General features: G+C 49.8%; 1 protein-coding gene across 5 annotated transcripts in view; it reads right to left on the minus strand.

Moving 5' to 3' along the window:
• Positions 1-6,086: 6,086 nt before the first annotated feature.
• The window catches only part of PRKCE (protein kinase C epsilon), a 475,917-nt gene continuing 467,700 nt past the window's right edge, over positions 6,087-14,303 (minus strand). For all 5 annotated transcript variants that reach the window (XM_073897764.1, XM_025868896.2, XM_025868897.2 and 2 more), the window contains one exon: positions 6,087-9,322. In XM_073897764.1, the coding sequence (XP_073753865.1) occupies positions 9,176-9,322 (147 nt within the window). In that variant the 3' untranslated portion in view covers positions 6,087-9,175. The remainder of the gene's footprint in view (positions 9,323-14,303) is intronic.

Here is a 14,303-nt window from a genome sequence, read left to right on the forward strand (position 1 = left end):
GGCCCCACCCACGCTGCCTTTGGCTGCATTTATGCTCCCCGGCTTAGACTCTTCCCCTGCCAAGGATCACCCAGGAGCCCCCCACCCCACCCCAGCGTCCGCACACGGTACAGATTAAACACCCCCACGTACATCTGGGATGGGTGCAGTGGAAGGCAGGGCCATTTCAGCAAGGACGTCAGCACGGACCACAATTTCTAAGGCGGTGTTGGCCAGGACCAGTCTTCTGATTGCACCCCCACCATGGGCCTGAGCTCCAGAGGATGCGCTGGCCTCGGCCAAGCGGGAGGGCAGCAAGGGAAGGTGGGGAGGGGTCGTCCAGGGCAGCCCCTGCTCTGATTTCATCCCTGCCGTCTTTTGTGTCGCCACCCACGAGGAGAGGCCCTCAGGAGCGGATCCCCTTAGAGTAGCTAGAATCCCCGGAGGTGATAAGCACTGAGTCACGGGGGCTTATGCAGGTGACACAAGGGACTGGCTGCACATCTTTTAACAGTACCTTACTTATAACTTAAAAAAAAAAAAAAGTTAAGCCCTACAATCCGGACCTCCGTTTGTACTCCTGCTTCAAATGTTAGGGGTGACCTTGATCTTCTTACGCATTATATAGTTCACTTAATGGTCATATTTACTGTTTATTGTCTGTCAAGACCCTGCCCCCACCTAAGTTCTGTAAGGGCACCAATTTTCATCTGTTTTGTTTACTGATGTCCCGATGAGTGGTGGGCACGTGGTAGGAACTCTACAAACATTTGTGGAATAAATGAGAGAGCGAATAGCTCTGTGTTATCTGTTCTGTGTGTAAGTACTTTCTGTCCTGTCCGAGCACACCTGACCTGTCCCTGGGTCTGACGGTTTGGGCAACCATCTGTAGAATGGGCTTAAGAACAGAACAGGTTCGTGCAGTCATAAGGACTAAGTGAGTTATGTAATTTCTGACCTTCAGTTTCCTTATCTATAAAAGGGGGATAAATGGAGTATTAACTACCACAGAAACTATCAACTACCTGAATCATGTGATTTTTGTGAGGCTTAAATGGATTACTTATGTTAAGTGCCTAACGCAATGTCTGGAACAAAGAAGGATAATGCAGTGAAACTTAAATAATTAACGACCCGAAGAAGGAAGCATAAATGGTGAGATTCTGCACTTGGTGCCCAGCCTCGACGGCAGTGGGTGGCTTCCTGCTGCCACTTTGCCACTTGCAGAAGGGCCTGAGAAGCAGTAAGACTTGGAATAGTTTACTCGGCATTTGGGTTCTAGAACTGAGGCTGACCTGATCTCAGTCCTCGGGCAGCAACTACTGGATCTGATCAGAATCAGAGCGGGCAGTGAGACCTGATCTCTCCTGTCATCCGCAAAGACAGCCCTCTATCGAGGGCAGGGCTGGGCTCTCGGAGAGACTGTCCCACCTGCAGAGACGGTCAGGCTACTCTGAAGGACTCCTGTGACCCTGACAATCTCATGTCGAGAGATGAAGTTGCACCATTGCCCTGCAAGCCGGGTCCCCCACCCCAGGCCTTCCGTGCTACTCCAAGCTGAGCTCAGGTCTGGTGCTATGGCGGCAAGTATTTTTGCCATAGACATCTTTGCTGCAAACACTTTTGCTGCACGACTAGTTGGCCATAAGGCAATTCTGCTGTAAAAGATAAAAAAAAAATAATAGTAATAACTGATTGACGTTTTGGTTCTATTTCTCCATTGATGCCATGTGCCCATTTCTATATTCTGTACAGCTTCACCCTCATGATGGTCTACACAGCAGCACGGAGGGTTGAGCCCACGTTTCCCTTAGATCGTCGAAGCTTCTGGCAATGGGCATGTGACCATACGCCAAGAACAAACAGCAATGTGGAAGGCCTTCACGGCGCGACACAAAGCTCAGTTACAAAGATGTGTCCTCGTACTTGGAAACACATACCTCTCTTAGTGAAGGGAGAAATTGCAGCGAAGAAAGAAAAAGCGAGATGCCAAATGAGACAAATCAGTCAGCACACGCACACACGCGCACACACACACAGTATAATATTATGATGGAAAGGCTTTGAAGACACGTGCTTTTCTACAGTGCATGAAGTAAAATCAGTTATTTGAGCAGTGTTGCCAATAATCTACACTATACATTTTGAATGTATTCAAATATTTTGAATTTCACAATAAAGTCTTTTTAATGTTGCTGTTCATTTTTCATGTTTTATTACGTCCCTTTTAATGAAAGTTTCACCGATTTTTCGTGATTTTTCTTTTTTACAACAAAATCGCCCTATGGCTAATTCGTTATGGGGTGAAGATGCTTGCGGCAAGGTTGCTTACTGCCAGACTACCTGAACCAGCTGAGGGGCCACACGGAAGGCCCTTCTCTGCCTTTTGCCCCCCCCCCCCAGTCTTGTCCTCCTTCAGTGCCCTCTCACCATGGCCTCCTCCAGGAAGCCTGCCTGGATAGCACAAACCTAAACCCCTTCTCTGGACTTCCCTGGCGTCATCTACAGGGCTGATCTTTGTCTCTCCTGTCTGCCTTCTGCTGCTCTCCTGCATGGGCCTATCACATCTTCGGCGGGTTGTAATTTCCCTCAGTGCTAAGACCTTGTCTTCACCCGTGTTCCCTTCCTGCCCCAAAGAGGGTCCTGCACAGGTGGGATGGGGTGTGTAGGTGCCCCCGGAGAGCCGAGGGGCAGGCCATCTGGAGGATGAGGGGAAACAAAGCAGAGCACGGACAGGAGAGCCAAGCAGTCCCCGGCAGACCAGGCCACGCTGCCCATGATGCAGGCTGGGCTCTGATCGGGGACAGAGTGCCTTGGGGAAGAGAAAGAAGAGCCACAACTCTAGATGCGGCGCTTTGGAACCTTTTATCTCGATGACCTTCCACAAGCGGACTTTGAGGTAGTAGGTCTTGTTATCACCATTCGATGAATGTGGAAACAGGTTGAGAAAGGCACGGCTGCCTGCCCGAGAGGAAAACCCGCAAGCCAAACCTCTCATCGCAGACGCCCTGAACCAATTTTGGTGATGCATTTCCCGGGCTTCTTTTTTGGCGATCTCAGTGGCTGCCAGAGGGCGAGGCTTAGCTGCTCCCTACGGTCCCCGCGGACCACATTCGGAGACACACGGACATTTTATTAGCCAGCACGCACAGAAGAGTCTTGTGGCCATTGAGCAAGTTCCATGTAGTCCAGCTCTGTCAATCTAGCTGTTTCCAACAGTGCCTTGAAGAAAAGGTCCACCCAGGTCAAATGCGACCCGGGCCCAGCCACAGGCGAGGCTGCTGTGGGAGCTAGGTGACTGAGCCTCCGCCAGGACAGCAGAGGGACACAGGCAGCTTACAGGGCCCACCTGTGCCATCCCCAAGAGAGACAAAAGTCATCCTGGGGTGGCTGCGTGCGCGCGCACGCGTGTGTGTGTGTGTGGCAATTTTTTATTGATGTATAATACACACAGAGAGAAGCCCACCAATCATAAGCTCAGTCAATGATCACAAAGTGAACATAGCTGTTGGGCAGCTCCCAGCTCAGAAAACAAAACTTACCCAGCATCCGAGAAGCCCTTTCCCGTGGCCCCTTCCAGTCACGACATCCCCTCCCCACAAAGGCAACAGCTAGCCTGCTAGATTTGTAGCAGCACAGATGATCTGTTTTGTGACTCTACTCTACAAATGGAATCATACAGTCTGCCTTCCTTTGCGCCTGGCTTCTTAAACTCGACATTATGCTGCGAGAGTCATCTATGTTGTTGCTCGTAGCTGTAAATCATTCAAGGCTCTCTCCAGTGTCCTATTCTGCAAATACTCCACAATGCATTTCTTATTTTACGGTTTTCTGTTGAGCCAAGGGTACACCTGTTTGGCTTTAGTAGACTTTCAGTAGTCTTTTTAGTAGCGAACATTTTTCAAAGTAGTCGTACCATTTTCTACTCAAACCAGAAACACCGAAAGTTCCAACTGTTCCACATCCTTAAGAAAACTTGATAATGTCTGCCTTTTTATGTACTCATTCTGGCAGGCGTGAAGTGGGATTGCACGGATTTAAATTTGCACTGTCCAGATTGCTAGGGAAGTAGAAGGCTACTTCTTTCATTGTTGTTTGTTTTTAAATGTGGAGATTTGTCTTTAAATATCTTTGACCATCTACTCTCTCAAATATCACCAACGTCACCTTTCTAACATTCTCTTTGCTAGTTAACAAGCCACCATTTTCCTTGAGAAAATATTTTCCTGGACTCCTTTATGCTAGTGACAAAACCTCCAGGTGTTGATGGGAGATAAGAGGGAGCGGAAGCACTTGCAGCAGGCTTCTGGAAAAAACAAACACTCTTTGACCAGCTGTCCATCCCTGGAGGAGATACTCCTGATTGGCACAGCTGTTCCATTCTTCAGGTATTGCCTATAACCAACGTACCCGAAGTGTAGTATCATCGTCGAGGCTAAAGCACTCTCAAGGGAGAAACAGATTTCGTAATATGGCGTCTAAGCCTTCTTGCCACTCCGTCTCTGCCACCCAAGAGTTATGACAACACATGTCACGTGGCTCAGTCGTCTTATCACATGGGGCTCTTTAGGCTGCTGCTAACACAAGCGCTGGACTCGGTTCAGGCATAAGGAGATGGGGAAGGGGCAATGTGCTCACTGATTCCACGAGGAATCTATCGGACTGGCAGGTTCTCAGCTCAAGGGCCCAGCCACCCAAACACGCTTCCCCGAAGCAGCTCTGGAGCCATCTAAGCCTCGCCAGGAACCAATGTCCACGGTTTCCTGGGACAGATCGACAAGTGTCTGGCTCTCTCTCCTGGAACGTGGCCGGGGTTGAGGAGAGAGGTTCCAAACCAGGGATGCTGATCAGCAATTGACCTTTCTTAGAGCTTCCATAGGGTTTGTGGAGTATATAGATTTGGGAGGATGAGTTCCCTCAACTTCCAGACTTTGGAGCTGTCTCTTCTGGGCCACCAGGCAAGGGAGGTGCAGGCTGGTCAGATTTCATTCAGTGAAATGCTTGGAGAGGTCTTCTTACCTTCCTAGAATAGCTCCTTTTATTTCTTCTGACTTTTATTTAAATTAATAAGACAGACAAGCTGACAAGATGTTTGTGTTTCCTTGGTCACTTACCTAGACAACTTGCCTGAACCAGGGAGGAGACTATGTGATATATACAGCTTTCCTGTTGGGGGTGGGGGGGGGGGGGTCTGGAGGTCCAAGCTACATCTCCAGGCAGGCAGGAGACATTACTGAGGGGACACTGAGAGTACATTCAGGATGACCTACCATAGTCATTGGCGGGCTTATGAGGAAGCGGTTTTGAGGGCTGAAAGGGTGACAGGTTGACCATCCCATCACCTGAGGATGACAAATAATAAACCTGCAATCATTTCCACAACTCTTAAGGAAGACAGAGTTTTGGTTAACTGAAATTTCTGGTGTACTCAAGAGTGTACTTTTGAGTTTCAAATATTCTTGAGAAATCTGTGTTGGAGAAAGAAGAGGAGGAGCCTTGCAGAACCAGCAGTGTGACATGAGAAAGGAGTCCCAGAACGAAGGAGGAACCGGGGAGCCCAGGAGTCACCATGATGGCCACGAACATTGGCTGAGCCGTGGAGGCGGGCACAACCTAACGCTCTGAGCACCAGTGGTCAGTCGTGCTCCAGGTCCAGCCTGCAAGAGGCTCCCAGTCTAGGAGGAGTTTCCAGGACTCCAGAGACCCGAAGTTCTGAAAGGCCAATCAGAACCTGAGTCCTGACGAGGCTTGAATGGGCATTGGCTTCAAGGAGATTCAGCGTTTGCTTCTCTAGAAAGACAAAAACGCGGGTGCTGCCTGCTTAGCTTGCCCATCTTCCAACACTCCCAGGCAGATGGGGCGGTTTCGCTCCATGCCCAGACCGCCCAGAGCCACATCTGATCTACTCAGGCCCCCTCCATCCCTGTGGTGGTATTCCCAGAAGCTTAGAGGCAAGGCTGGGGTGAGTCAATATGGCCACATGCATCCTTCTTGCATCTTCAAAGGACAAGGGGAAGGCTGAAACCATGTCTAGGTTTTGGAATTTGGAATCTCTAACGACCCTGACCCTCACAAAGGAGATAAAAGTGCTCAGTGGAGCCCAGAAATAAGATTTAACGCCATTGTATTTATTAGGTTCTGAAACAATACACATTCACATCCTTTTGAATACAGTACATTTGGCACAATAATGTTTACAATGAAATAACACTAATGAATGGCAAGAGATTAAAATTACACCCAGAAAGGAAAAAAAAATGTACAAATAAAGCATCACAATACAAAAAAAACCCCTAAAATTGAATACATTTTATATTTAGCCAGAATTATTTTGCACATAATTTAAAAAGAGGTAATTTTTTAGCTTTTTCTTTTTTTTAAAGCAAGAATGCATTTTTTTTCACCTTTGGAGGAAAAAAATGATGTTTCCACTTCACGAAGTCCATAATGAGAGAACACAGGAGAATAGCTATCCTTCATGTATTTTTTTGGCTTTTTTTTTTTTTTTTTTTTTTTGCACTCAAGAGCTGGATAGATTAGAAAGAAATGTAACCGTGTGTCCGCTTCCTAACCCTTGTGAAAACTGAAAGGAGACAAAGAATGTTCAAGGAACACACAAGCTTTTTTTCTATAGACGACGTGGGATTTGAACCTGCCCGTGTGAGAACTTGGTCAGCTCCAGCCCCAAGCAGGGGGCGTCCCAGCCAGCCCAGCTCTGGTGCTGAAAGGGGGCATCTCTGGGCCAGACACCCCACGAATGACTGCCTGGAGCTGCCGGGTGGAATGTATTGTTTGACCTTCCAGCAAAAATGCCAGTTGTCCTGTGGGAAGGGCCCAAGCCCTTCTGAGAAGGGAACACCACCGAGGCCTTGGTGCAGGCCATTTGGCATTGCAGGTAGAGCTTGCTTGGTCGTTCCAAGTTCATCGTGGTGATGGAAGCAGAGGAAAAACAGAGCAGTAGTGATGCATGAGTATATGATGGGCGGTCTTGTCATGTCTTCTTTTTAAAAAATGAGATGATGCCACCATGAAGATGCTTCTGTGCTTGTACTCAACTCCAGAAGAGTCTCTCCCCAGTATGTCAAGTTACCGAAGATAAATTAAGTTAATCTACTGTTCTTCATCACTTCACTGGTACGCCAAACACACAAATTGATATAGTATAATATTTGAAATTATCGTAAGAACAGATAATAATTACACCTGAGTTTTTAAAAAAAATAAAAACAAGAGAGAACTGAAGGTCGTCGTTAGTAACAAAGGCTGTGACCGGCCAGATGCAAATATGGACACCAACCTCCTAGGGGCTCGAGCTAGTCACTGTCCCAGCTTTGAAAACACCATCAAAAACATCCCTTTCCCTTCCCCATCTCTATCAGGGCATAATAGAGCACAGGAGAACTATTTGTGAGACTTAATATAGCTTAATACATGTTTACATCTTTTGAAATAAACCAAAATGAAATAAACAATACAAAGGACTCCTCCCCGCCCTCAAGAAAGAAAGAAACACACCTTATCTCTCGGTAACTTGAACCAATATGCTTACAGAGTATTGCACCTGGACATTATTATAATTATTCTTTCATAGACTAAAGTTTTATAATATGCCTGAACATGCAGCAGTTGATACCTCTAAATTCAATGAATTAATTCCACAGGCTTGCAGCAAACACTATATACAAAAATCTCAAATGTACAAAAGGCAAAAAGCTTCATTAGTGCCACTCTGCCACTCACAAGTATATATATTTAGGGGCGGCTGGGAAATCCACGTGCAACAGCTGGAATGGATTCCATTCCCTGCTAAATCAGTTCGGTAAAATAGATAATCAAATGACCTTCAGGAAACATATACACACAGCCACAGAGAACTCTTGGAAATCGAAGAAAGTAACACTGTTAGCAATATCTACAGGAGGTAACATCACATCCATGAGATCGTGTCCGCATGAGTTGCCCTGGCATGGCACACAGTAGCACAACTCCAAGTACATCCGGCCACGTTGTCAGTTTTCAAACAAGTCGCTCGTCCGTCTCTGGATACCCTCCACATAACCCCCATTTAGCCTCACTCTGCTTGTCTCAAGAGCGGAGATTTCATATTTCACTTCACACGTGTAACGTCTAAAGACCACGACACAGTAGTACTACCATTTTCGCAGAAGTGTGCAAAAGGAACACGCCGTTGCAGGAAATAAATAGAGTGTGTGCTGGGAACTTAGAATGAAACCGGAAAGAGAATTTGGGAGTGAGCTTGACTAGAACCTCAGGGTCTGGGCCATTGCCACGGTGGCCTCTGTGTTCAGCCAGAACTTGAAGAATGAGGAGCGCTCCTTGTTTCCTTCTCCCTCGATCCATCCAGCCCCCATGCGCCACGAAAGCGTGAAGAGCATCAACCTTGGACGGTTGGGTTCTCATTGTATATTAGCCCTTTAATAGCTACCTGCATTAATATTGGAATTTATATCTTTTGGCCAATCAGAAAGCCAACTTGCCAATATATTTTTCACATGTCAATCGAGTTCAAAAATCAAATTTCTTTTTCTACAAAGAGGGATTTCTTCCACGAGATACATGCTCTCACAACGTTGGCATGCCCCAAAGCTAACACCAAAGCAAGGCGAATGAGCCATTCCAGAGCAAACTGACACAGGGAGCCCACCCGTGCATCTCGCCGGCTGTCTCCTTCACAGCATGCCCTGAGGGCACCCACCCCCAGGCTGGAGAAGCACCCGTCTCTCCTGGACAGAAGGGCAGAGGATGGCAGGCGGGGGTGGGGGGGCAGGGGGGGGATGAGAGGTGACAGTTGTCGGGACCCTCTGTCCGACAGCAGAGCCGGGGGCTTCTTGTTTGCTCTTCTTGTTGCTCTTCGAAGGAAAAGAACCGAAGTTGCATCACTGCCCGGAGCCCCCCGAGGAGGGGAGACAGGCTTGCCGACAGACCGAACACTGCCCGCCGACCCCATGAGATTCGAAATGACTGCTGAGACAAGGACCAAGAGTGCCATCTGGTCCCCAGGTAGAAGAGGGAGGAGCCGGCCCGGGATAAGGGAACGCAATAAATAGAGGGTAGACGAGGGACTGGGGCTTTGGAGAACAGGAGAAGCAGTTCAAGGCCTTCGGAGCCTCCAGAAATCGGACTCTTCTCGGCACCCCTTCCTGCAGCATCACCAAACTCCACCTGGAGCAGCTTCTCAGGGCATCAGGTCTTCACCAAAGTAGGAGAAGCCTTTGAATTCCTCCTGGTTGATCTGCTTCACAATGGCTTCGTCCACGAGCGTGAGTACTGGCTCCTCCCGGGTAAAGTCTTGGTCAAAGTTATTGACGTCTCTTTTGGTTTTCTGTGAGAAGAAAAGAGAAAGCACTGACTCCAGGCTGACCTTCCTCCCCGGGGCCCCCCATGGGGACTGGGCATCACACTGACCAGCCTCTCACCAAAACAGGCTGCTGGCTACTGAGAGCGGACCCAGGGCTGCTCCGATGGTGTCACGATGGATGGCCCCAGGACCAGGAGGTGGCAGAGGACTTGGAGAGGAAGAATGAGTCCAGGTGAGAGGGGATGATGGAAAAGCAGGGAAGTGGGATTCCCACAGGCTGTCGTGGGGGGGGGGGGGGGGTGTGTCTGGGAGAGTGGGAGGCAGACTTCTCATCTCACACTGCCCCTCCTAGTCTAACCCTCTGTCTCCACTGAGCACCCCAACCCTGTGACCCGGGGAACACGCTCGAATCTCCTTCCCCCATCGAGACCTCCATCCCTGTGACCCAGGGGACACCCTCCAATCTCCTTCCCACAGAGTCCCCAGCGGTCTTTCTTCTCTAGAGGTAGACCTGCCTAAGCTTGCCAAGTCTGCTCCATAGCACATCCTCTAAGTAGGAGGATGAGTGGGGGCCGAGGGGACCATCTCCTGGGAAGCCTGCCTCCATCCCTACCTGCACCCACTCAGAACCCTATTTTGCGCTCCTACATCATTTCTATGATTATTTGCAATGAGTTTTGTGTGTTTGTCTTGACCGAGAGCTCCTTAAAGGCAGGGGCCTTGTCTTCTTCAGCCTTGGGTTCCCTACAGGAAGCAGCTACTGAGTGAATGAACATGGGAAAAAACCCACCAATGACTCCCCAGCTCAGAAGGACCCATACCTGGTTGGGAGGCTCACGTTCCCAAAGTAGGGCTTATGGTCTATGGGGGGGGGCGCGGTTGTGGAGGGCAGCAATCAAACCAGGATTTCCTGGTTTGGGGAGAAAATCTGGAAGTATAAATCATACTCGCTGCCTTTTGGGACTTCTGGTTAATTTGGGAGCCAGTATTCCCTTCTCAAACACACACTGCAAGAGTTGGAACAACCTCCATGGAGAAGTCGGGACTTGGCTGGGGCTGGAAGAATGAGTTACAGTCATGTTGGTAGAGACAGAAGATGTCGCCTTGGTGGGGAGAGAGATGGGGCAAAGGTGGGGGTGGGGTAGGAACACGGAAGATGGAGAACAGGACGATGGGTTCACCGAGCCGCCTGGGGTAGAGTCCAGCCTGGGGATGGAGGGAGGGAGGGCGAGTCCAACCGCCGGGGCCTTCAGCACCAGCCCCCCTCCCCTATGGTATATGGCATAACGCCCAGAGGCTTGAAGGAGCTCCTGCTCTACTCTTCCAGGTGCTGATTAACTGGTGTTCCCCAGGATTAGTGACCCGGATGGTGGGACAGATCTTGTGGAAAGATTCACATTATTATTTGTAGGAAGAATAATATTAATATATGCTTTGTTCTGTGGAAACGAAGTGACCTGAAAGACATTAATAAGTAATCTGAAAAAAGTGGTTTTGAGACAAAGCTCTTTTTGCACCCGGCTCTTGGAGGTTTGCCATGTACACTGGCTGATTAAAGGCTCTGAGACGTCCTAGAGTCAAGAAACTAGGTTCACTGTGTTTAGGACAGCCTTCCTCAAATATGACGTGAAACTTGTTTTTTTTTTTTTTTTTTTTTTTCCTGAATAGCTTCTCAACACCTCCCTTAGGAGCAGAGTTCTACAGGACACGGTTTGGGAAGGGCGGCTTTATAGTTTACGGAGCACCTTCCCTTTCGTTTCCTTATTTGGTCCTTGGAACAGGCAGGTATCGTAACCCTGATTTTACACACGAAGAAAGTGGGGCTCACAGAGATCTGCTGACTCAAGCAGGGTCACCTGACTAGTTAAGAGCAGAGTCAAATCTGGGTCTCTGCATGATGCCACGTGCGTGGAGCGTCTGGAGAGCTGGGCAGAAATGGAAAGACAAGGGCAAGGGCTGAAGCCCACCAGGAGACTTTTAGGCCAGGCTGCTGGGCTATCACGGAGCCAGAAGGGCTGGCCAGTGGGCAAGCACGGCAGGAGAGGCTGTGGGTCAGGGCAAGAGTGGGTGACCTGCACTGGGTGGGCTTGGCGGGAGAGCGTGTCTGCAGATCACCCCAGGCTGAGATCAGAATCAGGCGGACGACACGGAGCAGGGATAAGTGAAGCTTTCAGTACCCATCAGGCCTGCTTGGTGGCTTTTCTCTGGGCTTGAGCTGCATGGTTCAGTATGTCCCAGAGACCTTGGAGGGGAGACAGAAGGGAGGCACAGAAAACCCAACGGATGGAAACAGGACCTGCAAATGAGGGACGTGCGTGTTGCCCTTGAGATGGGGAAGCCAAGACGTGGCTCAGTCACCTCTACCAGGAAGGACTGGCTCCTGGGCAGGAGGATGATCTGGTCTCCACCTCTGCGGTGTATACCACAAGAGGGAAGGAAAGGGGGGCCCTGCGTGGACAGGACTTCCAAGAGGAGTACCAAGCTCATCTCCATAGTGACATGGGAGGGTCGGTGCCAGGGGAAAGGGTGTGATGACGCGCCTCCTCTGAACATCTCTGTCCAAGGAAGGATGGATTCACTTGGACTGAGGAAGGGGTTGCCGAGTGTGGGCCTGCTGCGCGTGGTAAAATGAGTCTAGGAGGAGGAACAGGGTGGGGAGGAATGACTTGGGAAGCACAGAGCATCATCCCAGAAGGTGACCAAGAGATGTCCTCAAGGGGGGGCAGAGGGGCTGGAGAGCAGCAGAAGGGGTGGTAGAAGAAGAGGTGTGTGAAGAGGGGTGAAGAAGAGAAGCAAGGAAGAGGGCAGGAGGAAAACTCATTTTGTAACATGGCCAAGGGTGGGCCGTGCCTGGGTCTCCAGTACCTACGGAAGCGGGGACCCCTCCTTCCCGGCTCCCTCTCACCGGTCACTCACGAGGGGGAGCATGTGTATAGAGAAGCTTGGGAAATCTGGAACTGCTCTGGCATTGGCTCTCCCTGTGTACCTACAGCTTGTGCTTCACCATTCAGTTCTGAGTGGCCATTAGTCATGGAAACTGGTTTTGGTTCCCAAGCTCAGCTGAGTGTGGTGGTGGAGCTAGATTCCACAGGATGTCTGAGCATCATCACCCTCTGACTGAGTACCAGGGATCCAGGGTCAGTCAGCACAGCCAGGGATGTCCTTCCCAGAGGACCTCTAGCTCCATTTCACACTAGTTTGTGGAGCCATCTAGCCCAGCTCTGGACTTTCCAGGGGTCACAGAATCCTCGGTAGCATGTGAGTGACTGCTCCATTCTTCAAGAGCTCTCGAGAAAAATATACTTGCCTTACCCACCCCCTTACGCAACCTGGCCCAGGCCCTTCCAAGTCCTTGGAAGCATTTTAGGTGCATGTCCGTTACTCAACTCCGATTCAAAAAGCCAACATCCCCACTATGTGCAATGCCTATTAACCTTAGACACTTGAGAAGTTTTCCAAAGCAGGTATCTCTGGGAAACACCATCCCCTATGAATGGCATGGAGACAGCATGCATAGCATCCTCCAATTGGAAGAGGGATTGGGGATTATATCCTTTACTCACTGATTTTATTCTTTGAAAAGCTGCTGCCTTTTCTCTCAGCAAGCAAAAGACTCAACTCCAACGTTCAGATGGGCAAACCCTCAGAGACACTCCCTGTTTACCTAGATCCTTGGTCATCCCGTATGCCTCTCCTAAAATCTAAATGTCAGACTCTTAGCCCACACTGTGGAGCCTAAGAGGTGACCCTGGGACCTCTTCAGACCTTATCTCCTCCATGAAGCCCTTCCCACATCCTTGTCCCTACTCCAACATGGAGTAGGAGAGCGAGCACCCGCTGATCTCTTGTCCTGGGACTGGCCCTTCCTGATTATATGATTCTGTGTGAAGTCACTCTTTGAGACTTAGTCTTTCATCTGTAAAATGGATGTAGTAACAGGAACTCCATAGGTTGCCTTGAGGACTCAGTGAGATGTCAGAAGTTAGGTGCCTAGTGTAGACCCCAAAATATAATGGGCACCCAATAAATGCATCCTCCAAATCTTAGCAACTATGGGCCATGGGCACATCATGTGCAGCTTAGCTGTTACCCAACACAGTCTGTGTGATCTGCCCACTGACGCCAATGCTTCTTGAAGGGACTGAGCCTTACATTTCTCTGTCTGCCTCCAAATGCTGAACCAGTGCAGAGCCAGGGTCTGCCTGAACATCCCAGGGCTTTTTCCAGAGACTGAGATTCTTCCAATGGCACCAGACAGCTCTTGGGAAAAGCCCCCGGGTCTCACAGTCCTCTACTTCTAAGACCCTTCAGGGTTTCATCCCCACCTGGTTGCCTACTTCTTCTGGGCCCTGCTGCACCATGAGGTTCTCTGGACTCACTGGCTTCCCTAGACTCCAAGTCTTTGCACAGCTAATCCTCGGCCTGGAACCCCCTCTCCCATTCCCACCTTCTGCCCCCACGTCCTCATCACCCAGCTGAGCTTCTCACCTTGCCCATCCTGACTCAGATGCCCCCCCTTCAGGCAGCCTTCCTGTCCTTCCTGGCCTCTTATGGGGGCCCCATCATCTCTCCTAACTCATCACTGCACGGATCGCATGGATCGTCCTCCTTTCGACGCATCTGTGAGCTTTGGGGACAAGGACTGGGTTGAACTCCTATTCTGTCCCCAGCCTACCGCCTGGCCCAGCAAACAGTGAGTGCTCAACAAGTATCTGCTGAAAAAGGGGTGATTGTACTTCTGTTGCTGCTACTATACCCACAGCCAGTAAAGTGCTCTGGATTCAGGACCCCCGGCAGCTCTGTACCAGAGGCGCTTTTCATTTGGGGGAGCGCAGGCAAAGGGACAAGATGGCCGACGCCTGACTCAGGAGGGGCCTAGAGCGGGGTGGCCCAGAGAAACAGGTAGTTTTGGGCCGAGTTCGTGGGGTTTCCTCTCTGAGCAGTGGTCAGCTCGGGGCCCTGGGGTTCCCTGATGGCTGGAATGAGACAAACACAAACAGGTTCA

The sequence above is a fragment of the Callorhinus ursinus genome, unplaced genomic scaffold (assembly GCF_003265705.2).
Source record: "Callorhinus ursinus isolate GAN/ISIS: 27379988/994484 unplaced genomic scaffold, GSC_fseal_2.0 scaffold10, whole genome shotgun sequence".
Classification (NCBI taxonomy): Eukaryota; Metazoa; Chordata; class Mammalia; order Carnivora; family Otariidae; genus Callorhinus; species Callorhinus ursinus.